Source organism: Dipodomys spectabilis, unplaced genomic scaffold (genome assembly GCF_019054845.1).
Source record: "Dipodomys spectabilis isolate Male_0828 unplaced genomic scaffold, ASM1905484v1 ptg000089l, whole genome shotgun sequence".
NCBI lineage: Eukaryota > Metazoa > Chordata > Mammalia > Rodentia > Heteromyidae > Dipodomys > Dipodomys spectabilis.
This window is the reverse complement of record NW_024870766.1, coordinates 6,650,441-6,669,951: the sequence shown is the minus strand read 5'-3', so window position 1 is coordinate 6,669,951 and position 19,511 is coordinate 6,650,441. Positions and strand designations below refer to the sequence as shown.

The 19,511-nt window shown below is 36.5% G+C and overlaps 2 protein-coding genes across 4 annotated transcripts in view; both read right to left on the bottom strand.

Moving 5' to 3' along the window:
- Window positions 1–19,511, bottom strand: part of Steap4 (STEAP4 metalloreductase) — a 27,737-nt gene extending 8,226 nt beyond the window's left edge. For 2 of the 3 annotated variants that reach the window (XM_042684569.1, XM_042684571.1), the window contains exon 1: window positions 19,387–19,511. The gene's annotated coding sequence lies outside the window, so the exon portion shown is untranslated. Of the gene's footprint in view, window positions 1–10,240; window positions 10,271–19,386 lie in introns of those variants that run through there. The other variant, XM_042684570.1, reaches the window with a different exon arrangement.
- On the bottom strand, window positions 3,458–6,528 carry LOC122111826 (la-related protein 4-like). Its single transcript, XM_042684568.1, has one exon. It carries the CDS (start codon window positions 6,398–6,400, stop codon window positions 4,229–4,231), a length of 2,172 nt encoding a protein of 723 aa, XP_042540502.1. The 5' UTR covers window positions 6,401–6,528; the 3' UTR covers window positions 3,458–4,228.

The window sequence follows — 19,511 nt, the reverse complement described above, 5'->3', positions numbered from 1 at the left end:
ATATAATACACTATTGTTAATATTTTTTTGTTTTGTTTGTCATGGGACTTGAACTATGGGCCTAGGTGCTGTTCCTGAGCTCTTCAGCTCAAGTCAAGCACTCTACCACTTGAGCCACAGTGCCACTTCTGGCTTGCTAGTGGTCAATTGGAGATAAGAGTCTAACGGACTTTCCTAACTGGGCTGGCTTTGAACTGTGATCCTCAAATCTCCGCCTCCTGAGAAGCTAGGATTATAGCTGTGAGCCACCAGCGCCTGGTTACTATTGCTAATTTTTATTTCAAGTTCTCTACATATAGTTGAAGCTTTTAGTTAAGGTGTGTGTGTGTGTGTGTGTGTGTGTGTGTGTGTGTGTGTGTGTGTGTGTGTGTGTGTGTGTAGGGAGTCTCTGGTTTTTAATAATTTATCTTCAGTGCTAGAAGAGAAATCCACCACTTTCTTATAAGTACTTGTTGAGCAATGTTACAAAGATGAAAAGTAGGAGTTAGAAGTATCAGTGTAGACTGTGCTCCAGGCATAGAGGAGATAAAGAGAAAGTGGAATGATTAAAGAATAACCCAGAGGAAAGAGAGAAGGAAAGAAGTAGGGCTGGATGTTGGAAAGACATTTGTTCTTTCATTCAAATGGGTGAAAAGTAAAAGTCACTGAACTTGATAGAGAATTTTCAAGCCAAATATAATCACTATTTAATCTTGACATTGTAGATTCCATGCAGATCATAGAGCATGTATTTACTTGGCTTTTTTTAAAACCAGATTTTCAGAAATCTGTCCCTTTGATTTTAATTTATGAAAGAAACTTATGACAAGCAGGCCATTCAGGATTTGTAGGTGAGTAGAAGTAACACCCACATAAGAAAACATCCGCAGATGATCATGGCTCTTGAGATGGAACCAGCTGTTCCCACGAGAGGTTCTTAGCGTCCATTAATAATGCAAACTAGTTTAGTACTTTAAATTACTTGGACTGGCTAGTTGCTAATCAGTTTACAACTGCTTATATATGACAATAACAACAAAACCCCCTCAAACTGCTGGCTGATGCCTTTATTATTTTATTTTGTAGAACTGGCTAATGTGTCACAAGACAGAGCCTACTCATCTCATGTTGTCCTCATTATTTTATCCTGATATAATTACTTTTTTCTCCTCTCCCTTACACGAAATGAACATTTTGAAGCAAAATGTAGACTTGTTGAAGTTTCCAATGTCCTACAATGAGATAAATTATTTAATTATTGAAACATTATCACTGGAGTCATGTTGCAAATAGAGTGGTCCTAGACTATTTTCACTATTTAGCTACTTCACTAATTCCATTCTCACTTTTCTTTTCTTCTTCTTTTTATCAAATGAAGACATCCACTTCAAGGCACTATTTTGGCTCTCTCTCTTACTAGTAATGCTTCCTTGGCAAGTTACTCAAGACACTTTGGGACCTGATTTCATCACGGTGAGACATGAGGTTTTTACCTCTCATTTTCTTTATGGATTGGGGGGCAGGAAATGCTTCTCTTCCTTCTCCATTTCTCTCTAATCCTTGCTATTTTTTTAAAAAAAAGATAGTATGTTTTTGAGAGATGTTGAGGAATAGATGAATGTATGTATCTCAAAACATTTCTTGAGATATGATAAATGTTCAATAAATGGACTGTCTTTAATACATTATTTAATCCAATAACTACTCAAGTAGTTGTACAGTATTTCCTAAGTAATTGTATTGTAGTACCTAAGTCATATAACCCATTATTATTGGATTAAAGTAACTTTAATGTAAAGCCTTCCAATTAAGGTCTAATTATACTTACATAACTGCAATTATTGTCCATATGCAAAATGATCACTAGAGTTTAGTGATTTCTAGGAAGCTCTTACTTTGACTAATTCTTATAAATCAAAACCTATATGGAAACAGCTTTACAGCATATGAATTTATAAACACAGATCGTGTGAGTTTCTCTTATTTAGAATTTTTTCATATTTTATTTTATTATTTCTTTTTAAAAATGTTACTTGGCAGTCCAATATAATATTCTTAGTATGTTACCTCAACTATTAGTATTTTTTTAACTTTCAAAACTTCAGAGACATCAAGGAGCAAAGTCATGATGCAAAAAGAGTAAAAAGATATAAAAAAATCACTAGTTGACTTAATTTCTTAATAGAAATTTTTGTATTTTTTTTTTTTTTTTTGATTTTTACAAAATGTTTATTCTCTGAAATCCAAAGCATTCATAGGGTGTTAACACTGTTAATCATTTCTACCAACCGCAATGTTATCTAAGTAAACCAGAATGAGCACTTTTTATCAGATGTAACCAATGATTATTATTTGTTTTAAAAGTTCTCTAAACTTTTAGTATAAGTAGTTGTTTGTTTAATCTAGTAGATAACTGTTAAGAAGTGTGTAGAAATGAATAGCTTCAAACTGAGTGATTATACCATGTTATCAACTCACCAAATGAAAAGCAATTGCTAAGCTGAATAAGTTACAAAGAAATCATAACAATTCTGGCTTGTACAGATATGTGCAGTGTTTTCAAAGCTCTTAATGGGTACTTACTAATATAAATCTCAAAAACTTAACTTAGAAGATGAGTTTCACAGTAATGTAATTTTAACCTCCATTTACATTCATTTTAATATATTACTAAGATGTTTACTCTATGTCACAATGGTGCTTTCCAGTGTTCACAATTTACAGTTGCAATTTGTACATATGTAACTCACTAACATAACGGACAGTTTGTACTATTATAAACTATCCACAGAACAAAAAAATAAAACCCCACCTACATAGAACTCTGAACATGGTATGTCTTAAAATAGATTAATGCAACATGGTTTTTAATATTTTAGCCTTTTTCTAAATGCCAGCATATAAACTTTCCTATTTAGTATATGGCAGCTACAACTTTATTCACCGAGGAATTATGCATTAATTTTTCTTCAACCATCTTTCTCACCTTATCTCAAAAGTCTCTTGACTTCCTGTGTGTTTTGTTTTTTTTTTTTTGAAGAGAGGGAAGGAAGGTGATAAATACATTGTAAACACAAAAAAAAAAAAAAAAAAACTCCTCCCAAGTTAATCTTTTAAATTTTTTTTCCTCTTCTATACTACTTATTTTAAAAATCAATTACATTGTTTCATCTTTAACACTAACAAAAATAAATTACTGGCAGGTCAGTCTGCCCCTACCATCTTGGAACCTAATAGTCTACAGAAGAGTAAAACACTTCAATGCTCAATTCTGAAATTTAGAACACTTATAAGTTCAACTAAATTGGTCAAAGCTAGAAACATACAATTCAGTAGGTGAATGCTTATATTGCCTTTGGGGTAGGCAGTCTCAAAGAATAAAGAGTAACAAATTAAGAAACAAAACCTTTTGTTTCCCATTTTAAGGGAGGGGAAACCCACAAGGCAATTTAAGCCTCTGAAATCCATCAATTTTTTAAAATAACCCCCATTCTTTTCTTGAGTATCAAACTGATTGGTAGTCACATCTCCAAGTACAATCACAGCTTAACAGCTTTTTGAATGTAGTATTAGTAAATTCAAAAACTAAATTTCAAACTAGAAAAAAAAAAATCTACTCAAGTATTACATTCAGTTTCAAATCATTTACTAACATGACAACAGATTTGGCTTAAATCACTCTAGTATACACTCATACCCACAACAGTCACCCCAGCCACTGATCTGCTTTACAACACAAGGCCATATACTCAGAGATGGCATTCTCCAAGCCAAACTTGAAATAGATTTAAAAAAGTAATTTCTAATTTTTACAGAAATGCTTCTTCAAAAAGTATTTTCTCTCACTCCCTCATCTCCTATACTGAAGGATGTTTTTGTTTCCCCCAAGCTAAATCCGAACCCTCAAAATTGATTCTAGGCAGAACAACCTCTGCAAATTAAAATCAAAACAAAAATAGAAAATTATATTTTATCTATGAGTATATATATATATATGTATTTATATATATATATTTATATTGATTGGAATCCTCCAGCATTTTAAAATCACTTTAGAGATGAATTTTGGGATCCTACTACTCACAATTCCAAAATCCATAATGATTTAAGGACATACTTTCAGTTTCCTTCCTGGCTACCTCCTCTCCTCCAAACAGTTCAATATAGCCACGGCTCAAGTTTAATGGGAAGAGAGAAAGTTTCTGAATAGTTGTTTTTTTGTGTTTGTTTGTTTGTTTGTTTGCTTGTTTTACTTTGGTGATCTGGGTGGCACATATTGCTCTTTGCCATTACGTCGAGTCACTCCCTGAGGTATAGCCCTATGGCTAAACTGGCGTCTCTGTTCCCTGATTTTTCCAGCTGCTCCCCTGGAAATGGTATTGCCTCGGAAGCCAGGATAATCTTTACTAGCCCTTGCTTCTGATTTCTCATGTGGTTTCTCAACCGACTTCTCAGGGGCTCCATTCTCTTCATTTTTGGTGGGAGACACTACATTAGAGCGAAGTTCCCGTAGTGGCTGTACAAGAACTGGAGATGGCTCTTTAGGTGGCTTTTGGCACACTTCAGCATAACTTAACTTTCTGGGTTCCTGTAGGGCCACAGCTACGGGTACATTTGTGCTACTATTGCAAGGTGAAGCAGTGTTTGCCCTTGATGGTTTTGCAGTACTTGGGGAAGAAACTGGTACAGTCACCTGATTGAGAACATCTTTCTGAACAGTGGAATCTTCTATCAGATCCTTCTCTTGCTTAGTTGTGCTTAACACAGGAAGTTCAGTTGTACATGGAGGACTGTTACTTATACTGAGTTGCTGGGTTGAAGTGCAGTCTGTCTGTTCATCTTCTGCAGGTACTGGGCAACCAACTCTCAAGTCTTCATTGTCCTTTTCTTTGTAGACACCTTTAACAACATCAGACATTCTATTCTCCAAAACAAGTTCACCAGGCATTCTTGATGAACTTCCAGGCAATGGAGGAAAATTTGAAGCTAGTAAGTCAAACTTTGGTGTTGAAGCTTTTGTTTCAGCTGAAGGATGAGGTCTAGGAATCCTGTCGTCTTCCCGTCTTCTACGACCTCTGAAGAGTGTTCTCCTGCCCCTACCATAGTCCCCATTCTGTTCCATCTGTAAAATGGGAGTCTCCTTTGGAAAGTAAGTTTGTTCTTGATTCCCTGTGACTGTAGGGTTATGTCGTTCAGGTAGAAAGTTTCTTGAACTAGATCTGTTCAATGGTCCATCCCCCAAAGACACAGAGCCCTCTGCTGAGTGTTCTGAACCACTGGATGATCTAAAATGAGGCTTCACACGATTTTTTTGGAATGGTCGACCCATATTCATAGCAGCAGCACTTGTTTTATATGATCCTGGTGAATTAAAGCCGTTCACAAAACTGCCATTGGGAAAGGGAGCCAGTGGTGTTTCAAAGTAAGGTGCAGGACTTGGAGACCAAGACTGAGGCACAAGACTATAGATGGAGTACTGTTGGTGGGGACTATATACAGGTTGCATAAACACTGGTGAGGGAAACTGGGCTTGAGTCTGGATGGGCTGACTATACATACTTGAATCCATTAGCCTGTAACCATTTTTAGCAAAAAACGTGTTGATGGCTTTTATCCTTGCCATGACTGGCTTGCCCTGAAATGTTTTAACTTCTTCTCTTAAATATTTAAAAGCCTGTTGTGCATCTGTGTCAGACTGGAACGTGACATACCAGTTGCTATTATGTGCAAATTCACAGCTTATCACTTTGGGGCAGTTTTCACTTTTAAACAATGATTTCACTTCCTCTACTGGTGTTGTTTCAGGAATCTCTCTGAGAATTACGATACAACGCTTATGACTTGGTCTCACCTTCTCACCCTTCTCATCAACTTGTACCATAGGAGAAGATCTCAACACTTCAAGAATTAAATCAAGATCTGTGGTCAACTTTTTTATTTCTTCCATGTTGGCAACTGTCCAAATTGGGATGAACTGATCACTATCCATTTGAGATATCAAGTAAAGATCCTTCGACAAATTTTCTCGTGAGAAACAGAATTCTAGTTGTTTTCTCAGACATTCTTTTAGGTCTTCTGTAGAAATTGCTGAACTTTCTCCAGAAACGTCATATATTTGGTAACTGAGATCTTCAGGTCCTAAAATCATTCCTTCAGTTGATTCTTCAATGCCTGTAGTGTTTCTTGCAGTTTCACAAGATGTAGAATACATTACTTCATATTCCTTACACATATCCTCTGAAAGCTCTGTATTACCCTCAGGATGCGATCCTGATGTGGCTGCTGTTTCATGCCAAGAGCTTTCCGTTCCATGAGTCACAGAAGTAGCATCAGGATTTTCTGGAGGAACTTCTTGCCATACTTTGGCATTAGGATTTAAACTAGTCCCTTTAGATGTTACCTGCTCCACGAAGAGCAACATATCTTCCTCCACTCGGACCCTCCGCTCGTTCCCGCCGCCGCGACTCCAACTGGCTCACAGGCCCGAGCCCCAATCGCTAGGATAAGGACACTCGCCTTTCCCCTCCACCCGGCAGTGGACGCGGCTCCTCCCCCGCCCGAAATTTTTGTATTTCTATTAAGTCAACCCGTGATATTTTATCATCATTGGGTAGTTAGTTTTCATGCAATGTATCAAAACTCTAAGGTTGATATTTTGTCATTTTAGGAATTTTGCTTTAAATCCTCCCAGCTCTATTTCCAGTTCTAGAAAATGGAAGACACAAGAGCTTTGTAACTAAGCTCTGCTCAGCTTCCATTGCCTGACAGAAACTCAAATTTGGATTCTAAGTCTTATACGTCTTGATACTTTTGTCTTTGTGCTTCTCTGTGACCTGTGCCTGGTCAGCACAGAGACATGTACAACCCTTGGGGCCACCATAATCAAATGGGAGCAGAACCTGATGGATAAGCCTTTTCTTTCTACTGCTACCCAGTTCTGACACATTTCTTAAGAATCATCATATAGCTCCCATAAAACAGAGCAGAAGTCATCTTGCCAACTGAACTTCTTCTTGTACTGTCTTTCTTTGGTCATGCTTTCGGTCCCCACTCCTGGTTCCCTTGAATCATTTACCTAATAATTTTTTATTGGCATCTAGGCCTGTGTCAAGGCCCTACTTACAAGATAATCCATGAAATAATAGTTTTAATGGAAAATATTACCAAACTTGAAGTTACCATAATTGGAATGGTAAAATAAATAACATGCAAAAAAACTAAACTAGTAATTCTTTGGAAGAATTTGATTCTGAACTCCTGGAAAAAATATTCTAATAATAGGAGTTCACAGATATGGAATATATGCATATTCTCAAACATAAGGGAGATCTGGTTGCAGGTGCATTAAAGAATAAGTGCTCTACAAAGAGGGCTGTGAATATAGCTATAACTCAGAAAGCTATGTAGAAACAGCGATTTATGAGGGGAGTAGGTTACTTGTGTAAAGACAAGGGATAATAAGTAGAGAGGATAATCAGAAGACTTAAGGGAAAAATGAGTTAAATAGTTAAAATACAACAGTGCTCTCCTTTCAGTCCATGAATACTGTGTAAACCTCTATTATGTCAGAGGATAAACAACTAGTGTCTCTTGGCTTAAAAACTCACCAGGACTGGTTTATCTCTTATGGACATATCTCCCACAGAAGTCTATTCACAAAACAGCCAAGCTACGTAAAGTGATCCCACGGGAATGTTTATATAGATTAAGGATTAGCATTCAGTGACGCAAATACAAAGGTAGCAAAGATGAGTTTGAAGGTCATGAAGGCAGCTGTCACTGAGAAATGTGTGTGTGTTAGCATGCCTGGCATGTTATCACTTGCATTTTGGAGACTAGACTGGCTGAAACCATTTCCAACTTTTGAGGATTTCAGTTTATTAAAAACATGGAAATGTTGAAACAGGATTTTAAAAATTCAGTAATTAAATGCTGTTAGTAAATCAGGATTTGTTAAAAACAAACTCTTAAATTGAAATAATTATAGATAGTACAAGACAGTACAAGAGAGTTCTGTTCACTCTTCACCTTGTTTTCTCCAACGGCAATATTTACACTATTCTAGCACAATATCCTATGAACCAACATCGCTTCTGACATTGCTAGGACAGTGACAATGGTACACTGCACATGCTTATTTCCATGTCATTTGATCTAACTAGAGATTTGCAAACTCATATTGTAATTATGCTACAGATGATTTCAACCCCGAGAGGTTCTTTCATGGCACTCTTTTACATCATGTTCATCCTCCTCTCCTAACCCTAGCCCCTGAAAACCATAAACCTGTACTCTCTAATTTTGTCATTTTGAGAATTTCAAAATGAAATCATAGTATGTGTGAAATTTTTGATGTTGCATTTTCTTTATTCAACATGGTGGTCTTGAGATTCATCTACTTTGTTGTTGTTGCTCTATTTGTGTTCGTTGTTGTACAGTGCTATCTCAAGGAACAGACGTACTACTTTTTGTTTGTTTTTAGTTTTTTTTGTCAGTTGTAGGGCCTGAACTCTGGGCCTGGGCACTGTCCCTGAGCTCTTCAGCTCAAGGATAGCGCTCTACCACTTGAGCCATGGCACCACTTCTGGCTTTTCCTGCTTATGTGGTGCTGAGGAATCGAACCCAGGACCTCGTACATGCAAGGCAAGCATTCTACACTGAGCCACCTTCCTAGCCCCTGTTTTTTGCTTTTGATGTTGGAGATTGAACCTATGGTTTCCCACAAGCCAAACATATACCCTACTGTTGAATTTTCTGTTGTCTTGTGTAGGTCTGTATCTCATGTAGAACATTTTATTTTAGTTGTTTCTACCTTAGATCACTGAAAATAAAATTGTTGTCAACATTTATAAACATGTTTTTGTGTGAAAACAAATTTCCATTTGTTTGGGACAAAGGCACAACAGTACAATTTCTGGGTCATGTATATTTAACTGTACATGAAGTAGCCGTGGCATTTTTGAGTGGCTGAACTATTTTACATTCCTATGAGGCATTTGTGAGTGCTAGTATATATATTTTTTCTGGTAATATGACGGTAATATGAACTCAGGGCCTTATGTTTCTAGGCTGATACTCTATCATTTGAGCGATGGCTTCTGTTCTTAGTATTTTTAATTTTAGCTACTTTGACATTTCTTCTTTTTCGGGAGTGAGGATGTCTCTTTGTAGCTCAGGTTGACCTGAACTTGTGGTTCTCCCTTCCCATCTGAGTGCCAAGATTACAAGTGTTCACCACCATACCTTCCTGATGGTTGTGGTTTTGATTTGCGTTTCCCAAGTGACTAAAGATGTTGAATATTTTCTTAAGTTCTCAATTATCATCTTCATATATATATATATATATATATATACTGTTGACTGTAGATTATTTCTTATATGTTTCATCTATAACTCATTTGTCAGATCTGTGATTTGTGAATATAGTGTCTTCTTCCAGCTTATAGTTTTTTTTTCATGGCTTTGAAAAGTTCTTAGATTTGATGATGTCCAATTTATTCTTTTTTTTTTTTTTGGCCATGGGTTAAGATTTTGATCTACAAAACTCGATAAAAGCCTAAATTCAAAATAATTCTTTTTCTTTTCTTTTTTTACAAGTTTAATTTTTTAAAGTTAAGCCCATAATCTATTTTGAAACTTTTATGAAATAGAGAGCTTGGTTCAAGTTTCCTTCATTTGCTTATAAGTACTATTAGCTTATCAATTAGTAGAAATACTATTCTTATTTATTGAATGGCTTTTTTAATCTTTGTCTAAAAGGTCAATTGTCATGTAGATGTGGGCCAATTTATGGTTGTCTGTTCTGCTTTATAGATCTGTGCACCGTCCCCTCTTGCCAGAAAGCGCCCATGGTTGTAGCTTTATAATGCCTTCAAGTTGAGTAGTGTAGTTCTGCTTCTTACCTTCTTTTACAAAACTATTTTAGCTATTCTAGTTCATTTTTCTTTCCATATAAATCCTAGAATAATCTTACATATTTATACATTATTCAAGTGCTGATACTTACAAAAATAAATACTTTAAAATATTCCAAAAATACAACACAAATTATATTTTTAGGTGATAAATACAGCTTGTTAAAAAACATTAACACAAGGCAGGCCCGGTGGCTCATGCCTGTCATCCTAGCTACTCAGAAGGTTGAGCTCTGAAGATCACAATTTGAAGCCAGCCCAGGTGGGAAAGTCCATGAGACTCTTATCTCCAATTAACCACCAGCAAACTGGAAGTGGTACTGTGGCTCAAATGATAGAGTGCTCACCTTGAGCTGAAGAGCTGAGGAACAGTGCCCAGGCCAAGAGTTCACGCCAGACAACTGACAAAAAATAAAACAACAAAAAGCAAAAAACAAAAAACCCAGACACACACCAATGCATAACAGTAGCATATGGATATCTATGGATAGGATTCCATTAGAAGATAAGTTAATGATTCAATTTTGAAATTTTTTTGTGTATCATCATTGTCAGACCTTATTATACCTTGGAATAGACTCTGTTCCCCAGTTCTTTTGGTAAGAGGATGAATCTATAACCCAATCACAACTCTTTCAAAAGGTCATTATACTGCCTTGCACTCAGCAAACAGGCCATTTGTTTCCTTCAAATTTTACAAAATAAAGGGGAAAATATCTATTTCCTATATTATATATTTATTATATATAATTTATATAAAGTACAATGTTTGTGGGAGGATAAAGAAATCTTTCTCTGATGTGGAGAACCCTGAAGGGAGAAAGTAGCTTCTATGAATTCCTCTTAATTCTAGAAAATCCATACAAAATTAAAATAAAGATACTTTCTTTTAGGTAAAGATTCAACCTTAGTTATTTGTACACATCCAAAGGAGTCTTAAACTTTTTTAGCTTACTTGACTTTGACATATTTATGCAAAGTGAAAATGTAAATAAAATGTTCCATATAAAAGAGGTTTGGAAGTAATAAAAAGCAACTTGAAAGACAAAACTATCATTGGTATACATTTCTTTTGCTGGGATCCAACAGGAGATAAGAAGGCAAAGACAAACACATGGATAGAATTTAACTGGGAGGGTATAGAAGGAGAAGAGACATGTAGTGTACAAGCAGATAGACATCTATATTCTCAGCATAACTTTCCTTATTTCAAAACTTTCTAGAATCATTAAGCTTTGTGAAAAATATGAAAACTTTTCAATGGGTTCTGCAAGAAGCCAGTGGTTCTTAGTCCTGATGTACATGATAATAAGGCAGTGAGTTTATTCAGAAAACCTTTAGTAGTGTCTACCCTGAACGGGACTAGGATAGAGCTTGATGTGTGTGTGTGTGTGTGTGTGTGTGTGTGTGTGTGTGTGTGTGTGTGTGTTTCTCAAAAGCTCCCCTAGGTGATTCTAATGTGTAGTCCAGATTGAGGACAGTGGTGGTAAATCTTTTATCAGGGTTTTGTTGTTGCTATTAGTTCCTTTTAATAGCTGGCTCCATTGGTTTTCCTCTCTGGCCATACATTACTATCAGCTAAAGAACAGCTAAAACTCTGGGGAGCCAGCTTTGAGTCTGAATCTATTGATCTGAGGTAGAGCATCTGAACCTAAAAATCAAAATAAACTTCAGGGATTGTAAAGAGAAAACATATCTGAGAACTACAGGCAATGGGAAAAGAAAAGGATATCTAGATCTGTCAATCTATCTATCTGTCTGTCTATGTATGCATGTATGCATGTATGTATGTATGTATGTATGTGTATGTATGTATGTGTGTATCTATTTATCTATCTATCTCTGGATTCAAAACCAGCCTGGGCAAGAAAGTCTGTGAGACTAGCATCTCCAATTAATCACCAGAAAACTACAAGTAACACTGTGGGTCAAAGTGGTAGAGTGCTAGCCTTGAGTGAAAAAGCTCAGGGACAGCACTTAGGCCCTGAGGTCAAACTCCATGATCACCCCCTCTCCCCTCCCAAAAGAAAATTGACAGAACTCTGAATTTGTATGCTTCAAAACCTGTTGTGTGTGCATTATTGTAAGAAAGTTAGACAATGTCTACATAAATAATAAATAAGTCAATTTCAGATAAATATGATTTCAGATTTCAGAGTAAGTATTCTAAAGAAGACAGAACAGGGTTACAGAATAAAAATTCAGTTAGGAGAGGGACTGTCTCATTTTGAGAGCTGGTCAGTAGATGTCTCTCTAAAAAAGAGGTACCAGTCAAGTGAAAGTTGCCAGATTTAATAATTAAAACACATGGTACCCTATTAAGTTTAAATTGTCGTCAACTATCCAATAGCTTTGAATATAAGTCTAGCCCTTGTAACGTTTAGGACACATTTACATTAAAACACTTTTAACATAAAGTTCAAGTTTGACTGGGCATTGTGAATTTTCTGGTAAATTGAATCAAGCTGATATCTAGGGATTGTAGAGGGCTTTAAGGTAAGGATCTTTCTAGGTGAAGGAGAAAGTTAAAGCTAGGGTGTATGCATTAATTAGCTGTGGTGGTAAATGTCTACCCTTACCCAAAACACTCAGTTTAATACAGGTTAATTTTAACAAGATCTAGGTTAGCCTAGGTTACCTAGAAAGAACTTATCTCAAAAAACTGCTATTTCTGACATTGCAAAAATTTCCTAGTGAGCCAAATGAAACAGCTGATTGCTCGATGCTTTTATGTATTTGTAGGTCTTTATAATGAAGTAATAGGAGAGTGTAGCACACGGACAAGTTTGGCTGAAGAGGAACTGCAAACTTGTGCAGTAGTGTCCATGTTTGAGTACAAAAGAAAACCAAAATAATTCATTCTGAATTTAGAATATAACTTAACTGGAAAATTTGATTCTAATTATGCCAAACTTGTATTTGTTAATAAAAGAACACATTTATTTTCTCTCTCTGTCTCAAATGAGAGAGAACTTGAGCTAGAGGTACAGATGTGTGTATATCTCACAGCTACATATTATGTCTTACTACTCTGTCAGTTTAAGGGAAAATTATGTAGTAAGGTAAGTCATGATTTTCACAATAAATTCTGGTAACTTTTAAACGATCAAAGTAGCAATAGACTAGCAGAAATCTATTATTACTTAAATTATTTTGTGAGAAAATGTTACTTAGCTCACAAAACTTAATTTACTGATAAGCAATGTTTGTGTGAGCCAATAAACTAATATTAAAATAGAGTCAACTTCTTCAGTCTGATCAGGCCACAGGGTATCACTGATGTTCGGTGGAGATGGGTACTTCCACATGAATTGCTAACAACTAGTTGTAAATGAGTTATTGAGTGATTCTATTAATAACATTTCACTGCCACCCTGTGAATTATGAGGCCAGCAAAGTAATGAAGGTCTATTATCTATTTCAATTGAATTTTACAAGTGATTTATAATTTAAGTTCTTTGTTGATACTTTCTAGTTGAACTAAAAATCTCACTGATATGTCATGTTCCCCTCATCATATCCACTCTTTACATCCCAGTAGTATCTGTCAGGATAAATTAAGATATCTTTTTGATTTCCTGACTGAGAATGGAGGGTCCTCATTCAGTAATGATTTCCTGATTCACCCTGGCATTTCATTAGCTTCTGTCTAGGATGGTTGGCTCCTTTGATTAAAGCCTGCATCTCAGGAGGACAAGGTCAGGGTGCCTATGGACCTTCATTTTGCTATCTCTTTACATTAAAAAATTAGGAGCAATTTACAAAATTGTAGTTCACCAAGGACCCAAAGTCTTATTTCATTTATTTGGCAGTATGTTGCTTATACACACAATGTGAATATTTGCTTAATTTGATGACATGCAATAATTGACTTAGAATTTAGTGTTATTTAGGGGTTTTTCTTTCTATGTTACTGGAGTGGTAGACATTTAGAAAGTGATCTGATAATTATAGTCTTCAATCAACTTTGTCCACATAAGAATTTCCTATAAATAGTTATGCATCTTTACAATCCTTCCTCTAGGAATTATTTAAATATTGAACACTACTAACTCAATTTGGGGACAGGATAGTTTTGATGTGAGATTGATGCCATCCCCTCCCTACCAGCCCACCCAATTGACAGGGGAACTCCATTTTTAGAAAGTTCTTGGGGGTTGTTCAGCCTTTCTTCTTTTCCCTATCATTTTCCTCCTTTTCTAATTTGGCATTTTGAGGAAAGGACTCCCACTGCCCAATGCCTCTAATGTTTACTGAGGTAGATCAGATGGAACTGCTGAGCACAATCTGGCCTTGCACTTGCTCCATTTTCTACCCTACAGAGAAAAGTGCTTATTCAACTCATTTCTCCTTCCTTTTGTTATACTCTGATATACAAGCTTGACAGCAAAATATTTACAAGAAATAACCTCTGTTTTTAATTCCCAGGATTTTAATTTCAGATCCTTTCACCACTTCCAGTTTTGTGAGTGGTTTATTGGAGATAAGAGACTCATGGACTTTTGTGCCTGGGCTGGCTTTGAACCTCGATCCTCAGATCTCAGCCTTCTGAGTAGCTAGGATGACAGGCGTGAGCCACGGCGCCTGCCTCTTGCCTCTTTTTTGAATGTGCATCTTGGTCTTTCCTTACCTCTGATACACTGCTCCCCATAGCTGTGGCATGTGCTCATGAAAATAACTGGGCTGACAAGATGGCACCACTGCCTTCATCCTGACTACATATTAGGTCTGAATTTCTTTCCTTAGGAGCCTCTTTTTTTCAAAGGCTCCCAGGTCTTTATCAAAACAAGCCAATGTGTTTTCTCCTACCCATAAAGAGTCCTGTACCCTATCTACCTCATCTTCATAGGCAACACAGTTTTGACTGTAAATCTATTTCCATTAGAGTCTTGTTTCCCTCAAGGAAATAGATTCGGGGAGCTGTTTGTGTACCCTCCTCCCCAAACAAATACTTTATAGTTTCTTAGACATGACCCAAAATAGGGTAAAAAAAAAGTGTGCAACTGGCACAATTTTATTATTAACTGCAGTGAACCATTTTCCAACCTCATTTCATTTTCCTTAACCTCCTCACATTCTCCCTACCATAGATGTCAGGAAACTAACTATATTAAAAAAAATCACCTTTGTACTTTGGGGCTGGAGAAGAATGACCAGAAACACAGTAGATGTCAGGAAACTAACTATATTTAAAAAAAAATCACCTTTGTACTTTGGGGCTGGAGACGAATGACCAGAAACACAGTATTGTGTGTGTATGTGTTTGTGTGTGTGAATACACATACAAGAATACTTTGACATAATCAAGTTCTTTTGAATAGTTGAGTAATTTTTATATTTTATGCTAGGCTTTCAGGCATTACATAAGGACTAGAATGTTTGACTGATGTTCTAAAGTCTTAAAACATTTGGCATTCCAATTTTCATGACCTTGGTTAAATGCTTTAATCGTATTATGCCATTTAAAAAAATGAATTAGTATCCAGAGTTTAATATTTGTAAATTTATTATGAAAATCCATCCAGTATAACAATATAATAGGGTTACTAAAATTAGAGTGGCTGAAAGGAATCAGAAAATTTCTACTTTCTTCTGCTTTGAAAAAAATTATGGTAATCAAATGGTTTATAAGACTAAATAGTACAAAACATCCTCCCACTTCTCCCCAAATGGCATGTAGTTAAAATCCAGACTTCGCTATTATACTTTGACTCTGTGAGCTAATACAGGACAGGTAACATCCATACTTATCTATTCTTATCTACTAAGTCCATCATAGTCCATAATATTTGTTAGCATCTTCCTAAAAACAAAACCCAGGGTTATCAATAATGACTTGCCAAGATTTCCTGTTTCAAGCCAAGATTTAATGAATGACTGTGATAGGCACTATAGGAAAGCATGATAAATCACTATCTCCCTGACTTCAAGAAGTTTTGGTCTCAGAATAACTACTATAGTGCACTGTATGAGGGCCAGAGTCGAGGAGTGTGCAGAGAGGCTCGAAGCCAAGAGGAGGGATACTAATCTATTAGGAAAAAGGACAAGAAAGTTTACCAAGGTCTCTACAGAGTTTTTTCAGGCACTAGTTAATTTAGGTTCAAAGTTAAAGCTCAGTTTCTACACTGTAACAATGTAATTTTGCATTACCTTTTTATGTACATATATTATGTAAGACATAATACATTATGTACAATGTAATACATAATACATTGCATATTTCATAAGATTTCACATTATGGTGAGCTTCATCATAAATGTGGAAACATTATTTGCTCCTTCCTATTGCCATAATCCACGATGCTAGTAGTGCCATTTCACACTAAAGGCCTGCTGGGAACTCCAGCTTTGTTCTGGATGAATTACTTTTCCTTTAATATTAGGTGCTGATGCCAAAATGACTACTTGGTATTATACAAATAGTTTTTCTACAAGTTATATTATTGCCTCATAGCTTTCTTTTTATTCAGCATAGTAGTTTCTAACTTCAAAATTACTCTTTGAGCATAGTTTCTTTCCTTTTAAAATAGGAAGTGAACTCAGTGTGTGTGTGTGTGTGTGTGTGTGTGTGTGTGTGTGTGTGTGTCTCCATCATAGGGCATGAACTCAGTTTCTGGGTGCTGTCCCGAAGTTTTTGTGCTCAAGACTCTACCAGTTGAGTCACACTTTCACTTTTGGCATTTTGGTGGTAAACAGGTAAGAGTTTCATGACATTTTTCAGCTGGGTTGGCTTTGAGCCATGATCCTCAGATGTTGCCTCCTGAGTAGCTAGAATTATATGAGAATCACCAGCACCCAGCTGAAAGGTAAACCTTTTATTCTGATATTATAATCTGCATTAAAAAGAATCCAATCTCTCAAAATAACTTTCAGCAATATCTGAGTGGCAATGTATAACAGGATAAGATCACTTCACACATGGCTGAATAAACTATTGGAATATTATGGAGAAATTAGATTAAGATATCAATGTCTTGCCTACTTAATTTTAGTGGAAATATTTTAGTAGACTACTGCATTCTTTTCTCAGTGAGAGTTCTGAAATGATCTTCAAATAGCGTGAACATTCTCCTTCCTTTATTCCTTAATAAAATTTGGAAGGACAAATTGTTCATGTGTATACGACAACAATATTTCCTTATTAGACAATATTTTAAACTATTCTTCAGTTATTTACTTAGTTTTATTTTACTCAGTTTCTTTTGAACTAAAAACTCATGTTTTAATTCAAATCTTCTGGAAATTACTTCAAAGTTTTTGACAAAATGTGAGTAAGTTATAGCATATAGAAGTTTAACATATCATGTAGAATTGCAGGAATCATTAAGGAATCATTCTTTGTGGCTCTGTGAAAAACAGACTCAGATAGGTAACTTCAGTTGCTCTGCCTCTGTAATTTTGTTATTATATTAAACTTAAAAACTATCACACAGGCCATCCAGAAAAAAGTCATTATGCACAATTATGAGTAGATATAGCTACAGACACTTAACAAATAACCTTCTCAGAGGACAACACAGAGACAACTAGCCACCAGGTACCTCTTCCAGTTTTGAAGCACCATCAGACTGTTGCTGTTTTAATTGTGTGTGTAAGGGTTGGTTTACTAGATGTTTATCCAGTTTCTGGGGATTTTTTCCAATGCAATGACTTTTACATAGGAGCTGATAAAAAGTTATAAAGAGAACTAGATGTTAGAAGTCATAAAACACTGAAGTGAATTTCTATAACTACACATCATCTAGATTTTGAAAGTAGAACCTATATCTTGTAAATAATGGTATTGATCATATAGGACGACTTAGGGTGCTCCTTTAAGAGAAAAAGTTGTCCTTTAAGAAATTCATCAAGAGTTTTTCAGCTTCAAAACTCTATGACAAATGAACCTATTTCTCTCAAGTTGCATACAATGTAGTACAAGGCTTAAGGTTTTTCAACTTACTTATTGGTTTACAAAAATCTATTTGGTGCCCTCTAAACAACAGTTAGCAAGTCAAGCAAGTCAGATGTCTAGAAATCACTTTCAAGTTAGAGGTCAGGCCTTGTATATGCTGCTTTCTGAGCCTCCAGTTGGTATTTGAACTTCAGGAAAAATCATAAATGTTTCCAAATGGAAAAAGTGCTATGACCCAATTTCTCTGTGCACATGTACTATTTACTTTACAACCTTGAAGCCTGATAATAGAGAGTGCTTCATCTTGTTTTCTGGGCTGGCAGCATTTGCCATGCAGGTAGAATACATGCAGGTAAAATTTCATACCGTGCTAAATCACAGCATTCTGAAAAACTCAGGGCCTTGCAAAAGGCCATATCTCAAAAAAGTTACAGCCTCAAATAAATGTGCCATTTTATAAAATTACACCTCCTGTATCAGAAAAAAAATATTCCTTCATGTGAGTGACATTTATATGACTGCCATTTATAGAGAATAGGACATTTTCACACAGTGAGGCTGAAGAATGGTTCTCGAAAACCCAGAGCATTCGCAAAATGATAAATGTGGTAGAACTTTAAAACGTTCATGTGGGAAGAGACACTCCTTCCAACAGCTGGGCTAGTTGTCTTATAAAAATGAAACCTGCATTATTATGAAAAACAATTACACTGTTATACCTTCACCATTTAACAAGACTTTCAATGTATTTTAAATCTGCAACATCCTAAATTACATGGCTTTTCACCTTACTAAAGCTAATTCTGGGTCATCCAGACCAAAAGCCTTTAATTTTACATCCATGGATATTGAGGCTGGGATATTGAGCTTCTAGTTGTAACTAGAAATAAAATTTTCCATCCCATTCCCCTTGCTCCAAACAATTAGCTGCCCTGGACACACTTATCTGTGAAAGAAAATGCTCAAATTACCACTCAGAGCAAAACAAAAACAAAAACACCACCTAAACTAAAATGATCTTATCTTCCTCCTGTCTCCGGACAAAGAATCAAGACTTTATTTTCTCTTCGCAGAAAGTAACATTAAAATTTTTTTTCCCCCTTTATAGAAGCAATTGCTATAGTGCTCAGTGAGTTTAAATCAAGATCAAGGAAGAAAGAAGTTCCTGGTCTCAGGGCAAACTTCAGCTCTAGTTGAAGCAACAGACTCACATCTGGACTTTGAGATTGTCAAATTCACATTTTTTTAACCAGGCTGCCTTTGAAGGGCGCCACAGATTTGCACCCGTGCAGAACTAAGACCGAAAACGGAATCCAACCCCCTCTCTTCCTTCTTGGTGTTCCTCTGCACCCTGGGACAGTGAAATGGTGAGCCATGCACAACTTCAGAAAGCTGGAAGTTTGCTGAATTACCTAACCGACCTCTGCGCGGCCTGGGCTGCCTGGGCTGGAGGGGTGCCAGGGCGCCGGTGTTTCCAAACACTTTCTCCACAGTGCAAGCGGGCTGCAGAGTGAGGTTCTGGAAACAGGGGCTCCGGGTGGGCAGTGGGACCCGGGCACCTAGGAAAGGCAGGGGGCCACATCCAGCAAGGTGACCCACCTGCGGAAGGAAGAGGCGCCTCCAAAAGGGGCTGAGTCTCCGCGCTGCAGCCGCGATGCTCCCCAGCCAGGCCCAAAGAGAAAAGCTTCGCGGGGTTTCCAGCCAGGCAACGAGGCTGCAGGCAG